Source organism: Hibiscus syriacus, unplaced genomic scaffold (assembly GCF_006381635.1).
Source record: "Hibiscus syriacus cultivar Baekdansim isolate YM2019G1 unplaced genomic scaffold, ASM638163v2 tig00004004_pilon, whole genome shotgun sequence".
Taxonomy (NCBI): domain Eukaryota; kingdom Viridiplantae; phylum Streptophyta; class Magnoliopsida; order Malvales; family Malvaceae; genus Hibiscus; species Hibiscus syriacus.
Window position 1 is genome coordinate 897214 of NW_024061991.1, and position 18174 is coordinate 915387.

At 36.8% G+C, this 18174-nt stretch overlaps 1 protein-coding gene, 1 long non-coding RNA gene and 4 pseudogenes across 2 annotated transcripts; 5 read left to right on the forward strand and 1 right to left on the reverse strand.

Annotated features, from left to right (window-relative positions):
- The first annotated feature begins 15 nt into the window (after nt 1–15).
- LOC120186224 (inositol oxygenase 1-like) lies at nt 16–2025 on the forward strand. Its single transcript, XM_039190218.1, has 10 exons — nt 16–61; nt 162–216; nt 405–486; nt 587–791; nt 893–1005; nt 1116–1238; nt 1334–1403; nt 1469–1547; nt 1657–1738; nt 1831–2025. Exons 1-10 carry the CDS (start codon nt 31–33, stop codon nt 1855–1857), a joined length of 867 nt encoding a protein of 288 aa, XP_039046149.1. The 5' UTR covers nt 16–30; the 3' UTR covers nt 1858–2025.
- A 518-nt stretch (nt 2026–2543) lies between these two features.
- On the forward strand, nt 2544–4435 carry LOC120185608 (annotated as a pseudogene).
- Nucleotides 4436–4937: 502 nt separating this feature from the next.
- On the forward strand, nt 4938–6007 carry LOC120185618 (annotated as a pseudogene).
- A 76-nt stretch (nt 6008–6083) lies between these two features.
- Nucleotides 6084–6626, forward strand: LOC120185744. Its single transcript, XR_005522151.1, has 2 exons — nt 6084–6210; nt 6315–6626. It is a non-coding gene; the product is annotated as an uncharacterized LOC120185744 (long non-coding RNA).
- A 1573-nt stretch (nt 6627–8199) lies between these two features.
- Nucleotides 8200–9155, reverse strand: LOC120185628 (annotated as a pseudogene).
- Nucleotides 9156–9805: 650 nt separating this feature from the next.
- On the forward strand, nt 9806–16068 carry LOC120185639 (annotated as a pseudogene).
- Nucleotides 16069–18174: the final 2106 nt, after the last annotated feature.

The following is an 18174-nucleotide window of genomic DNA, read 5'->3' on the forward strand; positions in this document are numbered from 1 at the left end:
TGGGGTTTTTTTGTTATCTTTTCATTCAAGATGACTATACTCATTGATCAACCTGAGTTTGGTAATTCTTCATGATCTCCATCTTTTTATGCTATTTTATATATGAAAACAGTCTGTTTTAACTAATTGAATTCTGGGATCTTTCTGGTTTTGTTTATCAGGAGTTGAAGCAGGGTTTATGGTGCCACAGAGCAACGCTTTTGGCCACACTTTTAGGTTGAGTTTTCTGTTGCTTTTAAGAGCAAAAGGCCATTGGCCAATGGATATAAACATGAATAGAATCAATCAAGGCTACTTTATTTCATTATCAGGGGAAAAAAGACAAAAGGACCCATCTTTCTCCTTTTCATCATGTGCATATTTGGTTATGACTGATCATTCTTCACTGTATTTGTGAACTGCAGAGATTATCATGTTGAAAGTGAGAGGCAACAGGTTGTAGAGAATTTCTATCGAACCAATCATATTATCCAGACATATGACTTTGTATGTAGCCTGTGCTTCATTGTGCAATCACTCCATTTTTCCTAAATATTTGTACATTTGAAGTTAATAAATTTGGAGAGAAAAATCACTCAATCTGCAGGTCAAGAGAATGAGAAAAGAGTATGGGAAACTGGACAAGGTGGAAATGAGCATATGGGAATGCTGTGAACTTCTTAATGATGTAGTTGATGAGAGTGATCCTGACTTAGATGAGCCTCAGATTGAACACCTGCTGCAGACGGCCGAGGCTATCCGAAAGGACTATCCCGGTGAGGACTGGCTGCACCTCACAGGCCTTATCCATGGTAATATATCTTCTTATCGGACATTTATTTCTCGAGATCGATATTTTGCATGATGTGTGTATTGTTAACTAGTGGTATGTTTCTTCTATGGGGTTTTTTAGACCTTGGAAAAGTTCTTCTTCATCCTAGCTTTGGAGGGCTTCCCCAGTGGGCTGATGTAGGTGATACATATCCCGTCGGCTGTGCTTTCGATGAATCGATTGTTCACCACAAGGTAATTCCTTTATAAACAAACTCGTCGCTTCGAAACATTGAACAATTTCGTTTATTCTGATAATCTCCAACTATCTAGTATTTTCGAGGTGTAGTATTTTCGAGGTGCAGTATTTTGAGGAAAATCCAGACTATCACAACTCTGCTTACAACACTAAATATGGAGTGTACTCAGAGGGATGTGGACTTAACAATGTTCTGATGTCATGGGGACATGATGACTACATGTATCTGGTCTCTCTCCCCACCTAAGTATCCGATATGAATTCTGGTGTCTTTTTCGCATCCTTAAATGCATCGATAAAAACTAATTCGGAATCTATATTCAGGTTGCTAAAGAGAACAATACGACTCTGCCGTCGGCAGCTCTTTTCATTATTAGATACCATTCATTCTATGGTAAGGATGAGTCCCCTTGATCAATTCCAATTTACATAATTGAGATGATGCATTTTATTTTGCAGCCCTGCATAGGTCAGGATCATACAAGCAACTTATGAATGAGGAGGATGTCGAGAATCTGAAGTGGCTCGAAATATTCAAGTATGACTTCTGATTTATTTTATACCTGACCGACTTCTAGACGAATCGAACATTATGCCTACTGGCGGTTTGCGACAAGTCTGAGATTTGAATCTTACATTTTATGCAGCAAATATGATCTTTACAGCAAGAGCAAAGACCGGATTGATGTCGAAAAGGTCAAGCCATACTATGTCTCCCTCATAGAAAAGGTTAGCACAGCTTCAGACTTGGCTTAGTCCACCTATATCCTTGTCATGTTCTGCAATACAATTAATTAATTTCCTTCTTTCTTTTTCTGCAGTACTTTCCGGCAAAACTAAGATGGTGAATTTCGGTTCTTCCTGATCCCACACATTCATTCCTCGCATCAAGCTCGAAGACGGTCGAGTCAACTAGATGTTTCTTTTCTCTCTCTATATATATAAAGTAATGGTTGTAATTTCGGTTTCAGAATTTATCTGTTTCCTTGTAATAAAAGTAATGCTAGCGTTTTCAACAATTGTCATCAAAGAATAGGCCCTGTTTTAAACATATTCCTTTTATCATAAGACCATTCCTTGAGTTCGAGTCAAGTAAACTTTTAAGTCTTCTTTGAACGTATATATAATGGGAAGCTCTGGCTTAAGGAAATGCAGGGGAAAGAAATATAAATAAATTAATGCGTTGGATATTGGAGCAAATCACAATTTTGATTGGAAAATTGTTAATAAAAAGAAGAAGCGAAGTTGCAGATGACTTTCATACAAAGACTTATTCGATTAAGAAGTGCATATAAATATGGTGGATTAGTACCAACTAATGTATTATATCATCGTTCATAAACTTGTAGGCAAATATGGAAGGGGAGAAGACAAGATATGTTGTGATAACCCTTGTTATTTTCTTATCTCCCATGATACCCTGGGCTATGGCACGTGCTCTTCTTCCTCGTGGTACAAACCCTAGAAGAAGATTATTGTGTTTTGATTGAATTCATACTAGTCAAGGACTGGAATTGATTCACATTCAACAGTCATGGTGGCAGTGCACATACGCATGATGTAAATGTCAATCCTTTAATTAGACTGTAAATCTGTAATGGGGGGACCAAGACCATGCAACGTATAACTTGGTAAATATATTTTGGAATTATTCAGAAAAGACATTATCACCATTCAATCAAGGGTTGCTTCAGCTACTCAATTCTCCGTTTTCTGTTTACAAACTTGTGAAGGAAATAGCAAGAAGTTTATTGTTCCACTTTTCGTATCCATTGTAGGCTGTAGCTGCTGTGGCTCTTGTCACCCTCCTAAGCGTTCTAATCATCTTTCACAGAAGAAAACGAAGAAAACTAACTGGTATTTTCACTCTTTCATGTCCATAACTTAATTTGTTGTTAATATGGTGGTTTGATTAATATTGCTTCCCAAAATTTTTGTAGAAGTTGTTAGTTCTACTGCATCAAACGAGGAAGGATTGCTGAAATCCAAGAATCGACCCTTTATTTACTCTGATATTGCTACGATTACAGCTAACTTTAACATCGAAATCGGAGATGGAGGATTCGGAAAAGTGTTCCTTGGTCACCTTAATGATGGCACTGCAGTCGCCATGAAGTTGCTTTCTTCATCATCAAAGCAAGGTTACAAGGAGTTCCAAGCAGAGGTTAGATATAAATGTTGCTAGCATCTTCAATTGAAAGTGTCATTTCATGTTCAACTTTTTACATCTACGTCCTCATTCGCATAAAATGACTTGTACAGGCACAATCCTTGACGATTGTACATCATAAGAACCTTGTTTCTCTAATTGGTTACTGCGAGAAGGATGACCACATGGCACTTGTTTATGAGTTCATGGCGAACGGAAACCTGAGGCAGCATTTATCTGGTATGGATTGATGATTGTATTATGTATATTCAAATTTTGTTTGGATCGTCACTAACGAAAGAGATGATTTGGTTTCTTGCAGAGACAAAGAAAACTGTTTTAAACTGGAAACAAAGACTTCAAATTGCGGTGGATGCTGCACAAGGTATGTGATCTCTTTAACATGCTCGTATGCTTTCGATTGTTTAGGCTCATATTCAATCTTTCCCCATTAAAATAGCTTACTCTTTACTCATGAGTCATGACTTATGTTGCAGGGTTGGACTATCTACATAATTGCTGTAAGCCGCCCATAGTCCACAGAGATTTGAAACCTTCCAACATCTTATTGACTGAAAACGTGCAAGCAAAGATAGCTGATTTCGGGCTGTCGAGAATTTTCTCTACGGAAACTGCCTCTCATGTATTAACATCTTGCCCTTCCAGCACATTAGGATACGTCGACCCTGAGTTAGATCTATCTGTCTCTATCGATCTAATAATTGCAGTAAACATCTTAGTTACGAAAAACCCTCTGTGCTTTCGATGTAAGTTTCATGCAGCAGGAAACTTGAATAAGAAAATTGACGTCTACAACTTCGGGATAATCCTCTTTGAGCTGATCACTGGGCAGCCTGTAATGATAAAAAAGCACTGAGTGCAACATACACATACTTGGATGGGTAAGACCTATGATCGAGAAGGGAGATATTCAGATGATTGTTGATCCCGGGTTGGAAAATGAATTCGACGTCAATGCTGCCTGGAAAGCTGTGGAGATAGCTATGTTGTGTGCAATGCAAGCTTCAAAGCAGAGACCAGACATCAGTCATGTATTAGCAGAACTGAAGGAATGTCTTGGAAGAAATTATGAGAGGGTCCTAAGTACTGAGACGACCTCCTGGGAGATGGATCCAGATATGCTTCCCGTTGCTAGGTAGTGTGTTAGGAATTTGTAAGCGGAAAAATAAGGAAGAATTTGAGTCAATATCTACCGTAGTGGAAGACCTTTTGGCCTGTAAGTTGTTGGATTTGTAATTGCTTAGAATATATATATTTATATATATCATGTTAAGTCATATTTAAATATTTTTATACCTGTAACATATACATTTTAAAATATTTACACATATAATATTTATATTATTGTGTAAGTCTATGAGACCTGGATGAATGTGTTGTCTCTATACCCTATTTTTCTTCTCAGTATTTTGCCAACAACTCCTGCACATGCAGGGTTGCTCTTAGGTTCAAATCCATGGACGTCACTGCTCTTTGTTATTATCCCACCTACCTCTCGTCGTTTCGATATAAATGCACTCAAAACTTCATAAATGTAAAACCTTCTCCCATCTATTCCTTTTATGACTAAGCAGAGATTTTAATTTTGGAAAGAAAAAAATCTCAAAAGCAAATTTGGTTTATAATATCTATCTAAAATGTAGGACGTGAATGATAATAAATTCCAGCTACTCTCATTTATTGGCCATTATCAACCCCCAGCTTATAAGGCCAAACTCAGAATTCAAAGCTTCAAAATACAATGAAATGTTAATGAAAATGGAGGTTTATAGTAGATGGTTCATGTTTATAGTGTTTGCATTTGCATTAGTAAGCAAAGGGTAAGCTCAAGAATCGACCACTCTTGTTCCAGCAATCATGACGTTTGGTGACTCAGTGGTGGATGTGGGGAATAATGACTATCTCCCCACCATCTTCAAGCTAACTACCCTCCTTATGGGAGGGACTTTGCCGATCAAAAGCCTACCGGGAGGTTCTGCAATGGGAAATTGGCCACTGACAACACTGGTAAGTGGAAGATGGTAGCCTGATTTCTTTCTTCGTTTCTTCTTTTTGTTAGTAGGTCAGATAGAGTTAATAAGCTTGGAACTTGCAGCTGAAACTCTGAGGTTTACTAGTTATCCACCAGCATATCTGAGCCCTGAAGCATCAGAAGAACCTTCTTATTGGAGCCAATTTTGCTTCAGCCGGGTCTGGCTATGCTGACAGAGCTGCCGCGTTAAATGTCGGATTTTGATCTTATAACATTGAATCTCAACATCAATATCTTTGCAGTTTAAGTTGTAATTGTTCCTTTTAAAAAAAATCATAGTTTTGCCATGTTATTTGCAGCATGCTATCACATTGACCCAGCAAGTAGAGTATTTCAAGGAGTATCAGGGGAAGCTAGCAAAGGTAGCTGGCAGTAGCAAATCAGCATCCATCATCAAGGATGAACTCTATGTACTGAGTGCTGGAAGCGGCGACTTCGTCCAGAACTACTATGTCAATCCTTTACTTAACCATGCCTATACTCCTGACCAGTATGGCTCCTTCCTCATTGAGGCCTTCACAACTTTCGTCAAGGTATGTAATTTGCTTCCTTTTTTGCTAGTATTCAGGATAGTGAGTGTTGGATACAAGTATTAATTTGCTTCCTTTCAGGTTATTTGTCTGCTAAACAGAACACGTATGGCTTGGGAGTCGGGAAAATTGGAGTTACTTCCCTTCCTCCCTTAGGTTGCATTCCCTTAGCGAGAAACTTGTTTGGTAACCGTGAGAATGGATGTGTGACTGGTTCAATACCGATGCTCAAAAAAATTGATGTTCTCTTTTCCTCCTTTTTCTAGAGGGTTCTTGCCTTACGGCAATGGACTACTTAGAAGGAGGTTTTAAATGAGACATCCTATTCCTATCAAAAAAATACCGATGCTCAGCAATTCAACAAAAAGCTCAATACAGCCGCAGCCAATCTCCAGAAGCAGTACCCTGATCTCAAATTGTGGTTTTTGACATTTTAAAGGCACTATCTGATGTTGTTAAATCCCCTTCGGTAAGGGAAGAGATTCCTCCATGTCTTAGTCTAGTGGAGAAAAAGAATCTCTTTTAATGATTAACAGAATTGATATATGTAATCACTGAAAATGACTTTGGTAGGTTTCGTGGAAGCGACGAGAGGCTGCTGTGGAACAGGGACCGTAGAGACGACTGCATTCTTGTGCAATCCGCATACACCGGGAACTTGATCGAATGCCTCCCAGTATGTGTTTTGGGACAGTGTTCATCCATCTCAGGTTGCTAATCGGGTCCTTTCTGATGCATTGAATGTTCAGGGCATTCCCCTCCTTTGATGCATTAGGACACCATGTCTACTTGCCCTTTGTAGACTGTACTAGGCTTACCACTACTCTCTACTATTACATTTATTAAAAAGTGACTCATATTGCAGTAGCTTGTATTTGTAGTTAACCTTCTTTTTTCCTCAATTTATCCTGATTTTTTATTTACAATTCCTAAATGTTGTATCTTAGGACCAAGAAAATGAAATGATACAGATAACAGCGTAGGAAAAAATTGAAGAAAAAGTTGTAGGACTGGAAAAGGCAATCAATAGAGAACTCCAAATATTCTTCAGAAATGAGAAACAAGAAACTGTTCTTTCTCCCTTCTAATTTTTTATACAGAGCTGGATCATGTCAATTCTAAGTGATTCACAAAACTGAAAATCTCCCAAGGAAAAGTGTAAGCATGTTAGAAATGTGTAATGGCACTGTCTAATAGCCCAAGCAACAGGAAGATTTGAGGTTGGCAAAAGTAGCAGCATCGGTACTGGTACTGGTACTGGTCCTGGCATTTGCCTCCTTTAGCACTTGGATTGGCTTGTCCTCCAGTGCCAAGGAATTTGGACAATCAAGTAGCTTGATCGCATCAGTCTTCATCTCCTGCGGTTGTCCTGATACCTTCGTGGCGTGTTTAGGCCGAGAGATAGAGAATTTATTAGAAAGTGCAATACTAACCAAACAAAAACATTCTCCTAAAATAGAAGTTTGCTGGGAATTTAGGCTGCAGACCTTAAGATTCCCCACAAATAAATGACTTAAGTTTGAGTATCCAGGGGATGTTGCTGCAGTAACAAATTGGATAGCTTCTAGTGCTACAGAAGAGTTTTCAGTAGGTTTACACCTTTTGTTCTCCCTCTTTCTGAAACCTACTTTCTTATTCCCAGGATTGATAAGATCCAGGTCTCTGATCCGAACACTAGAGTTATAGCCTGTAACATAAGGGATTAAGAAGTCAAGTAGAATCCATGCTTAATCTTGTTACAAAAGCAAAATCTAATCAGTCACACAAGTAAGCAAAAAACAAAAAAGAATGTTAAATAATAAGTTGTTACGAGTTTCCATTAGCAAATATGTAGAGTACACAAATTAAAAAACTATCCATTTACAGAGGTAGTTCATACATGCTGCCTGAACATGCAATCTCGTCTGAACCCAGCGATGCTTGGGTTCATGTGTCTCATTTCATCCTGCTAAGTCACAAGAAATACACAAATAATAGTCAGAATGGAGCTGCATAACAAAAATATATGTATAGTTTCCAAGAAAAACCAGACATGCTTACATATGAGAATTTTCGCTGTCCATCTGTTGTTGTAAAAGGATACTGAATACCGACGTTTGCAACAAAAGGATGCTGATATAAGGATGCTGGAACAGGTGTGGGGAAACAGCAGTGCAAGGGGAGATTATAGTAAAATGGGTGGTGGAACTGAGGGGTAGCGCCTTTGCAACTAGATTGATATGAGGATTGTACTGGGGTGTTTTGCCCATAATAGTTCTGCAATTCCTTAGAGCGGTCTTCTTTACGTTGAGCTACTGCTACATATAGAAACTTCCACACAAATAAGGCCCCTAAATAATTTCAATATTCGAATTAGTAACCATGCACTGTTACTCAAAACTTCAAAGGTCTACAAAAGAAATCAAAGCTCAAATCATTAGGACAGAGGTAAAAGGGCAGAGAGAACTTTGTCTCACGATCAAGTCCATGAAAAGCTTCCATTGCTTCTTCGGGAGAGGAAAAGCACACGGCCAAATCCCTTACTCGTCCCATTCTCATGGCACATCACCCTAGCTGAGGTTATTTGTCCAAAGCGACCAAAAAGTTCTTGTAATCTTTTGTCGTCGATGGATACATTAAGGTTCTTCACGTAGAGATTCGAAGCCTTTGATTTCTCGAAACGGCGGTCGAACACATCCTTGTACTTATGTTTCAATAGCTTTGTCCTTTCAGCCTTCTTTTGAGCCCTTCCCACAAACAAATTCTTTGAACCTGCTAAACAAATCAATTTCATACATGTAAATGATAACTATTTTAGATGAACTACCGAGTTTTAAAAGGGGAAAACATAAAAAAAAATGATCAATTTTACCAAGTTGTATACCATTCATCGCCTCCAGAGCCTTCTTAGCATCATCTGGAGATTGGAAGTTGACAATCCCAAAACCTCTTGAGACCCCCTTATCATCCTTCATGATAACTGCACTACTTATCTTCCCATATCCAGAAAACATTTCTTTTAGACGATCCTCTGTAATGTCATCAAAGAATTTTTTTCACATAGAGATTTGTGAACTTCTCTTCTTCAGCAGGTGTCCTCTCACACTTCCTGACGAACACATATCTGCCATGGAAGTGCAACAACCAAATCAAGCAAAGCAAATAGGGTAATCACAGAAGTATAGCCATTCCTCTAACGAGCATAAATTAGACATTCCTCTTCCTCAGAAGATGAGTGATTGATTTTGGCAAGTGATGGCCTTTGGGATGTTTTGTCTAATGAAGACATCGTAAGTTAGCTCGGAAAGAACTAAGATGACAACGGAGGCTTGCAGGGGATGATAACAACAGTGCATTGCCACCTACCTATCATGTTTCTCACAAGGTTCTTAAGAAAGCTCTTTCTGAACACAGTCATGATAACATCTCCGTCATTGTTGTCGGCCTCAAGAATTCAAAGCTAACGTCCCAGAACAAGCTTCAAAAGGTAAGGAAGAAGGAAGACAACTGAGGTTGAAGATGTATAGACAGTGTTGTAATGTAAACAACAACGTGGTATCTAACCTTGGAGACTTGTGGCTTTAGTTAACTTTCTTAAAGTCCAAGTAGCAGAAGGCATGAGAATTTTATATATGTGTCTTTGTTATGATAATGTAGTTTTTCCTTATTTGGACTATAACTATACTTCCATCTTCTGAATGGAAGCTTTAAAACTTATAGTCAAAGAATCGTACCTTTCTCTCCTATACGTATTACTGATATTTGATAATTATATTGTCAAAATATTCGATAGATCAATTAATAATTACTAATAATCAGTTAGTTTAGTGGATAAGACACTAGGTCATTTAAACAAGGTTAGACGTTTGAATCCTAACGTTTGTGAATAGAGCAAATTAGGTTAGGAAGGTCGCCCTCGCCTCTGCAGTACCCGATCTGAATTAGTCGATCAATAGATCGGATATAAGTGTGTAATTAAAAAAATCAAAAATAATATATTTTTAATTAAAAAAACAATAACGCACATTTAATGATGATTTTAAAAAACAAAAATTAAATAATCAAAACGGAAATGTAAAAATAGTTGTGTGAAACCCTAAGCTAAACCCTGGTTTAAGGAGAGGACACAAGTCCTATCTTCCTTCCATTCCCATTTTACTGCAAAGTTTCTCTTATGCAGATCGTAGAAATGAAAGTCTTGAGATCGATTTACTTCACCCATAATCTTCATCCACCGCAATCTCTCCAGAACCCATGTTTCATTCTCCTCCTTTTCCCGCCATTTCCACTCCTCCAACCCCCGGTTCGCTCTAAATTCTTTGGAGACCGATGGAACCCAAAGGACCCCGCATGTGTGGACCGCCTACGAGGGACTTACCGGCGACCTTTCTACGCCAAGCAGCAGACATAAAGGCTTTACCCAGGGTAACGAGTTAGGTTCAGGAGAGGAAGCAGATGCGGGTTTCGAGACCGAGAGGACTTTTGAGAAGGCTAAAAATGATAATTTGAGCAATGGAGACGAAATCCAGAAGGCCAAAAATGCTTGTTATTCCCCCAAGGAAAACACTGAAGGGATGAGTCGAAAGAAGGCATTTTTGGATAATGGGTTGGGATTGGGGGATATTCTTGGAAATAAGAAGAAAGGGAAAGGTAAATTTAAGTGGGTTTGTGAGATTTGTGGGTACTCAGATGGACAGTGGTGGGGAGTTTGCCGTTCTTGTGATCGTTCTGGGACGATGAAAAAGTTTATGGAAGGGGAGACTAAGAACAGAGGGCTCGAATTTTCGGAAACTTTGGCGCGTTCTTGGCTACCAAAGGATGCAGGGAATGTGGAACCTGTAAAATTGATTGATGTTAACCGTGGTGTTAAGAAGATGGATTACCGGATTCCACTGTAACCCACCCCACCCCCCACAAAAAGAAAAAAAAAACCCACTTAAGTTGTTGAAGCATTGTACTTAGGTTTGTATTGATATATGCTTTTTGTTTGGTATGCTTAATATGTAGGTTTGGTCCCTTTGGAAGTGAAGTTGCTAGGGTGCTTGGAGGCGGTCTTGTTCCAGGTCTGCATAGTCTCCATGCTGAATAATTTTGTGATTACGGCTGCGAAAAAAAGTTTGAAAATGGAAAGAAAACATGATGAGTTATCCAAGGTTTTCTTAACTAATTGATGTTGAGTTCTTGATGGAAGCTTATTTCTTTTGTGCATACTTTACCGATTTACAGGCTCATTGGTTTGATCGGTGGTGATCCTGGTGTTGGAAAGAGTACCCTTCTGTTGCAGGTACGAAATTGTTGCATTTAGGGTGCTCATGCTTCTATGTTCTCTTTTTCACATTCTTTAATTGGTAACACCTGTCGTATAATGTTAAGTTTCATTCCACCTTTGAAAGATGGCTGCGCTAATTGCTGAGGGGCATGACTGTGACCAGCCCGCTTGTGTTGTTTATGTATCTGGTGAAGAGGTTAGTTTTGTTCAAATTTCAAAGCTTTACTAGGTTAGAGTTTGAACATATAGATAAGTCATTAACCTTAGCTTATGATTATTGTGACTGTTTTACTATGAGCATGAATGAGTATATTTATTTGGCATGTTAAGAGTGTTAAATATGAGTCCGGCTTCCTCACCGCAGAGTGTAGAACAAATTAGCAGCAGAGCTGAACGTATGAATCGGAGCAAATGAACTTTACCTTTATGCTGGTACTGATATTGAGGTAAATGATTCTGGATATATGCATATAAATGATAAATACTTCTCATAACTTTTCCCCACTTTATTTTCTGTCATCCTCTTCCAAATTGAAAGAGCATTGCTGATTTACTCTAGCAGTAAATGAAATCTATGATTTTCCATATACTGAGAACCAGTTGATGAATCCTAAAACAATTGGTGGATTTGCTGCCTTTCAGGACATATTGAAGAAAATTCAGCCCCTCTCACCACGGGCCCTAATTGTTGATTCAGTTCAGACTGTTTACTTAAAGGAAGTTACTGGAAGTGCTGGAGGCCTCTCACAGGTTGGAATATATAGAATGTTTAGTTATTAGCACTACTTATTATCATCAGCCATTCTCCCTTGGTATAAATTTCAACCAGTTTCCTTTTTAAGTCGTTAGCATTAGCAATATGTGTATGCCTTCTAGGGAAGGGGAGGTCATCATATTTGTTAAGTAGTGAGTAGCGACACTATTTTAGTCAATGGCAGGTCAGGGAATGTACATCAGCTTTGTTGCGGTTTGCGAAGAAAACCAACATCCCAGTTCTTTGGTAAGCATATAGTTCCTACTCTCAAATAGGCTGATGTAATATTTTTTATGAGTATATTTTTAAATTGTTAAATGAGATGGAGTATTTTTAACTTGTTAAATTAGGAGAGTAGCTTGATTAGTCAAGAAGTAGTTTTATTGCATCTGGTTTGGATGGTTCTCAAGTGTTCTCTTTCATGGCTGTTCCTTTGTTTGAAATTTCGCCTGCATTTTATTACTATCGGTTCTGAATTCTACTTTTCTACTCTTCTGGTTATGAATTTTACTTTATGAATATTACTTTTCTACTCTTCTGATCCTTTTTTATGATGTCAGGCTGGACATGTAACAAAATCTGGTGATATAGCTGGACCTCGTGTCTTGGAGCACATTGTAGATGCTGTCTTATCTGGAAGTTGGTACCATGGCCTCATTTTTTTCTTCCCTTTTCACTATGCTAATCTTATTGTCTTCATCTTGGTCTTTCTATATTATATCTCAACTTTCTTTCATTTTTGTTGAGCTTATATTTCCCCTTTCATTTTCTTAAGAATATTTTGTGGTGGCATATTTTGGCGGTGACTATATTTAGTAGTTTGTCTTGCAGGGAACCTGCATTAATAAACTAAATATCTGCCTTTTTATGGACTTGTAAAGTATTGCAGCAAGATTGTTGAAGATTTAGTACAAATTTTTGAAGGGAAAGTTATTTTTTAATATAACGGAGTTATCTACAGATCATTGCAATTTAGGACTAGTTTTCAGTTCTTTGATTATAAAACACAAATAAATAAAGCTTATCTAAGCGATCCATTATCAGATGTTAGCTCAAATTTAAATAGTGAAATGTTCTTTAACTTTGCAAAAGTATGGATTTATTCTCTTTAATGTTCATAGATGCTGAATAAGATGCTTCTGTTTCCTACGAAATTTGTATTCAAGTATAACTGATTGGATTGTCCGTTTTTGCTTAAATGCATATTTTTTGAATTGTTGAAAATTTCCTATCCTGATTGTAACATATTGTACCATCTTTTACTCTTCAAAGATTCCATCTATTTCACATTTCAGAAATAGTATGCTTTGTACTTTAAATCAGTTTTTAAGATCATCTATAGTTCTGATAACATAACTGCAATCATTTCTAGGGGGAAAAGTGTTCATCGCATCGTTTGCTTCGATCTGTGAAGAATCGTTTTGGGTCAGTTGATGAGGTACCAGTGACCAAGATACTATGCTTTTTGCTTCAATTTTAAGATGAATGACTTGAAGATGCTCAACTTGACTGTATACACTATCTTGTATCACTGTCATTTTAGTTTTTATTTGCTAAAGATTGTTAATGGTTTGTTTTCTTTCAACTCAATATTTCTTGTGAATTCATCACTGGTTGTTGTCTTGATGGGAATATCTACTGTCAGCTAGGCATATTTGAAATGTCACAACTGGGACTGCAAACTGTTTTAAACCCCAGTGAGATGTTTTTAAGTGATCAGAACTCTGATTCGGAGTTTCTAGCCGGACTTGCTGTTGCTGTAATTATGGATGGATCTCGGGCTTTCCTTATTGAAATTCAGGTACTTCTTTTACCTTTTTTTTTATTTTCTTATTTGCTTCATGTTTCTAACAACATTTTGTTACCCAATAGTTTTGACTGATTAATGTATGCAAAGGTGTAGAACCTTCTATTCCATTATTGAGTACCATATTTAAATGATGGTCTGTATTTATGAAAAATGAATCTGATAATGTTTGCCTGTATTAGACTGTAAATCTATTTTTTAGTTATCGTTTAACAGTCTTTTAGTAAGTATTTAAAAGGGTGAGGCATATCGTAAATATGAGGCACAAAATAAATAAAGGGAAAATTTCCCATTTTATTTCTATCTCATTGTGTTGCAATGTTTGTTGTTAGTATCTTTGTCCGACAAATGATGTTTATCGACTTCTATCTCTAGGCATTGTGTGTATCTAGCTCAACCGTTTCTAGACATGTGAATGGAATCCAAGCAAGCAGAGCTGATATGATTATCTCTGTAAGTACTATTTAATTCTCCTGCAAACATTTCATCTGTATGGTATGAAGTTTGTCTTTGTCAGTACCGTTACTTTTAATTATGTAGGTTTATATGTTTTTTGCAACAACAAAAAAAAAATGTTGTATCTTATGTTGTATCCTGGAATTCAACTCTCCTACCTCAACTGAGGTAGTTAAATGCACGTTTTCCATTTTTTGTTTATTACTTTAAGTTTAATGCTAGCGGATCCACTCGTGAGATGATTAGACTAACCTTCAATTTTTTTGTATCCTCGAGATTTGATGATTGCCTACATATTAACATATAATAGGCTTGACGAAAAAGCAAGTTTAGAGGTGGATTACTCTGAAAATACCCCATTGTATCATATTACAACATTATATCAGAATGGCTTTTTAAAGTTATTTAGTTTCATTCTTAAATGTTGAGCTAAATGTGCTAGAATCAATCATTTGGTGCTTTTTCACTTTTTGGTAACAGTGTTTACTATCCTGTTTTACAAAGCTGCAATTTTATATATTTTACTATACCGCATTTACAAGACTGCATTCTGTATTGACCGTTTCAATATAGGTCCTCGCCAAGCAAGCTGGTCTGAAGATCCAAGAGAATGTAAGTCAATTGTTTTACTGTTCATCTTCTCTGGTATGCTGTCCCATTCTTCTGGCAGAGTACTTTTCCTTCACCCATTATCAGAAGAGATTGTTATTTAGTTTGATTGTGATTCATTGTTTTTAGCATGCCCTGTTGATCATCGTCGATATTTTGAAATTTAACTTTCATTTGGTAGAATATGTTTTGACCATGTGATTTTTAAGCAATAGAAAGTACCTAAGTGGGAGTCCCTACTCCCTCCAGCTTAGTTATTGTTTTTCTTTTTTTTATTTGTTAATCTTACTCTTTCGTCCAAGTATGGATTATATTCATCATTATCGTCTTTTTGAACACTTGTGTAATTTTCAATACTTTTTCTACCAGGCTGTATTTCTAAATGTTGTAAGCGGAGTATCGTTGACAGAGACTGCTGGGGATCTTGCAATAGCGCATCAGTTTGTAGCAGGTATAGTTTTCTTTTCATTAGATTATGATTCCAGAATACAGTTTTTACTGTTTTTATCGCTTCCCTTCGTGTCACACACCTAATTTGTAGAATAATGTCGCAGCATCATTGTAGCAGGCCTTCAAGTTCCTGGGCACAGCATCTAGACAATTTATTTTTTACGTGTTGAGTGTTATCGAATATTTAATATATATATCTAAATCGCTAACTCATGTCTAATGTCTCCACCAGCTTCTAGAGTTTCCTATTCCAGCGGTGTAGCGTTCATCGGTGAAATCGGTCTTGGTGGTGAGATTCGCATGGTAAACTCCTACTTTCCCTGTTATGTTTTCTTTTTTGTCGCAAACCGTACATCGATGAATGCAAAACTTCGTTTTGTTGCATGTATTTTAGGTACCAAGAATGGACAAAAGAGTGAGCACAGTCGCAAAACTGGATATAAGAAGTGTATAGTACCCAAGTCAGCTGAGAAATCATTGGCGAATCTTGATTTGGGGGAGATGGAGATGATTGGCTGCAATGATTTGAAGGGGGTCTCAATACAGTGTTTACTAAAACTGAAAAGGAAGAGTATCAAACGTGTAAGAATATATTATCTATGTATGCATGTATGTAGTGATTCCCCAAAGAAAACAAGGTTTCAAGGGTGTAGGAGTGTTAATATAAATAGTAGGTACTTAACATTGCTCCCTACTGCATATGTTATGCTTTTTGTTTTATGCAATGGATGAAATCTTTGGACTTGAAATGTTGAAAATCAAACTTGAGGAAGAAAATGAGCCTGTTGAGTCTATGATCCTTGTCAATGGATGTATAATCTATATATTATCTTTTTAATTTAAAAATATAAAATTTAGGCTAGATTAATGACTTCCACAAAAAAAACAAGTTGAATGTAGATTATGCATTTGTTTGTTAATAAATTGTTTTTATATTAATGTTCTATATCTTATCTTTTAGGAGATGGAGTCTACAGCTACAAACCTCCATTTTAATAAATGATTCAAGAGAAAATCATGTCTAGGTTGAGTCTTAGGGCGTTAATGGATTTGGACTCCTACACATTCTACATTTTATAATTAATGCATGAATGTAGTTTTTTTTTCTTAAAAAATTATTTGATTTTAGTCGATAATCTTCGAGTAAGTAGTTAAAAATATTTTTAAAATATTATTTTTTGAGTTGCTCGAGAGTTGTTCGAGTCGAATAACAAGTAGTTTGTTTCGCATGTTAAGAACTCGAATGAGTATTTATCGAACTTTGATCTAATCGATCTCAAGTTGCTCACATTTATCTCGTTTCATTTACAGTCCTAGGTTTAATACTCTTACGAACAAAATTCCTCTTCTCCTTCTCTCAAGTATGGATCGTTCAAAAAGATATTTTATACTTTAATTAGTTAAAGATAATTATAGCATAACTTTTATTTAATTTGATTTAAACATGTCAAAGGAGAGCTTACCGCTTGTGATTTTTCACTCATTTTTAATATCATAAATTGGGCAAAGAGGATGATGTCATTTGATTATTTTTTATGTAGTCTTAGGAGCACGTGGACTCACCTGAGGGCGGCTCCACTCATATTTTAGAGTTGACTTCAACCCCATTCCTCATTTCCGGAACCCTCTTTTTTTTATTTATGCTTCCAATTGTCTGGACTTGAAATATGCTTTTTATTAATATTTTAAATATTATTTAATTAAGAGATTAATTTCTGATCGAATTAATTATACTAAATATTATTAATGTGACAATACATGTATAATTAGGGATGGGTATGGGACTCGAATCCGATCAGGTCAGATTTTTAAAAAAAAAATCAGGTTCGGGTCGGATTTTTTTAAAGGTAGTGTTCGGGTCTGGTTGGATTCAGGTTTAGGTTGAAAAATACCCGACCCGACCCGAAGAAAATAATTTTACCTCATATATTTAGGAATAATTACAATAATATCCCTCTATATATTATTTTTTTAATTAAATCATTGTTTTTATTGAATAAAATAATATTTTTATTATTTTGGGGTCGGGTCGCGCTTTGGATTTTATCTCAAAAATTCGATCGGATGGAGGGTATATATATACTGGTCAGGTCATGTGAATCAAAAATCCGACCAACCTGACCCATGCCCATCCCTATGTATATTAAATTAAAAGTAGGAATGGATAAGGGAAAATTGTTGAGAGTTAAAATGAATTTGTTTGAGGGGACGGTGGGTGCTAGTTGTAAGGGAACTAGGAATGAGGTTTAGATTCAAATGACCAAATCTGTTGTAATCTTAAGTCGGGCAATTTAGTTTTGACTCTGCAAAGTCATATGTTAAATTATTCATTTCTTATTCCTTAATTTACATAAAGTCCTAGCTAGCTACTACCTCATTCAATTATATATACATATATATATATACATACATAATGTTACTAAATCAAAATAATCACACTATATATTAAAATTATAAAAGTCGGTTTTGTAAGTAGAAGTGACCTGGTACGTTGATCATGAAATCTAGTTTTTCATTGGACAAGATCTTGTCTCATTTTTTTAATCAGTCGAAGAAAAGTCAGCTCCGTTTCGTTAATCTTACGTTGAGTGATCGCCGGTAAATATACTAGGGCGGCAGCCGAAAACCATCTTCAACCCTCCACCCTGGGTGCCTATATAAGCAAATCAAATCCATGCAACAAACATCATCGCAAACCCTATACTAGTAACAGATACATACCCTCATTTCTCTGCAGAAAATTAAGCTCTGATAATGGCGCCTCACTCCCGATCACCTGCAAGCAAGATACCCGTCATTGATGTTTTCGATGAAAATTCCAAGCCTGGTAGTGACGCTTGGATCTCCAGATGCAAGGACGTACGAGCAGCGTTGGAGCAATACGGGTGCTTCTTGGCAACGTATGACAAAGTTTCTTCACAGCTCCAGGATGATGTCTTCCTCTCTTTGCAACAATTGTTCAATCTTCCTACAGATTAAGGTTCAGAACTCTTCGGATAAACTTATTTGGTTACTTCAAACACCCTTGCATCCTCTCTCTGAAAGCATGGGCATTGATACCCCACCATTCTTGAAGGAACTCAAGGTTTCACCAATCTCATGTGGCCTA

What these genes read in the sequence shown, in the direction of transcription:
- LOC120186224 (XM_039190218.1), top strand. Translation starts at nt 31, where the DNA reads ATGACTATACTCATTGATCAACCTGAGTTTG. An exon ending in ATGATGACTACATGTATCTG is followed by an intron (nt 1,239 to 1,333) that starts GTCTCTCTCCCC and finishes ATCTATATTCAG; the next exon opens with GTTGCTAAAGAGAACAATAC. An exon ending in TAGATACCATTCATTCTATG is followed by an intron (nt 1,404 to 1,468) that starts GTAAGGATGAGT and finishes TTTATTTTGCAG; the next exon opens with CCCTGCATAGGTCAGGATCA.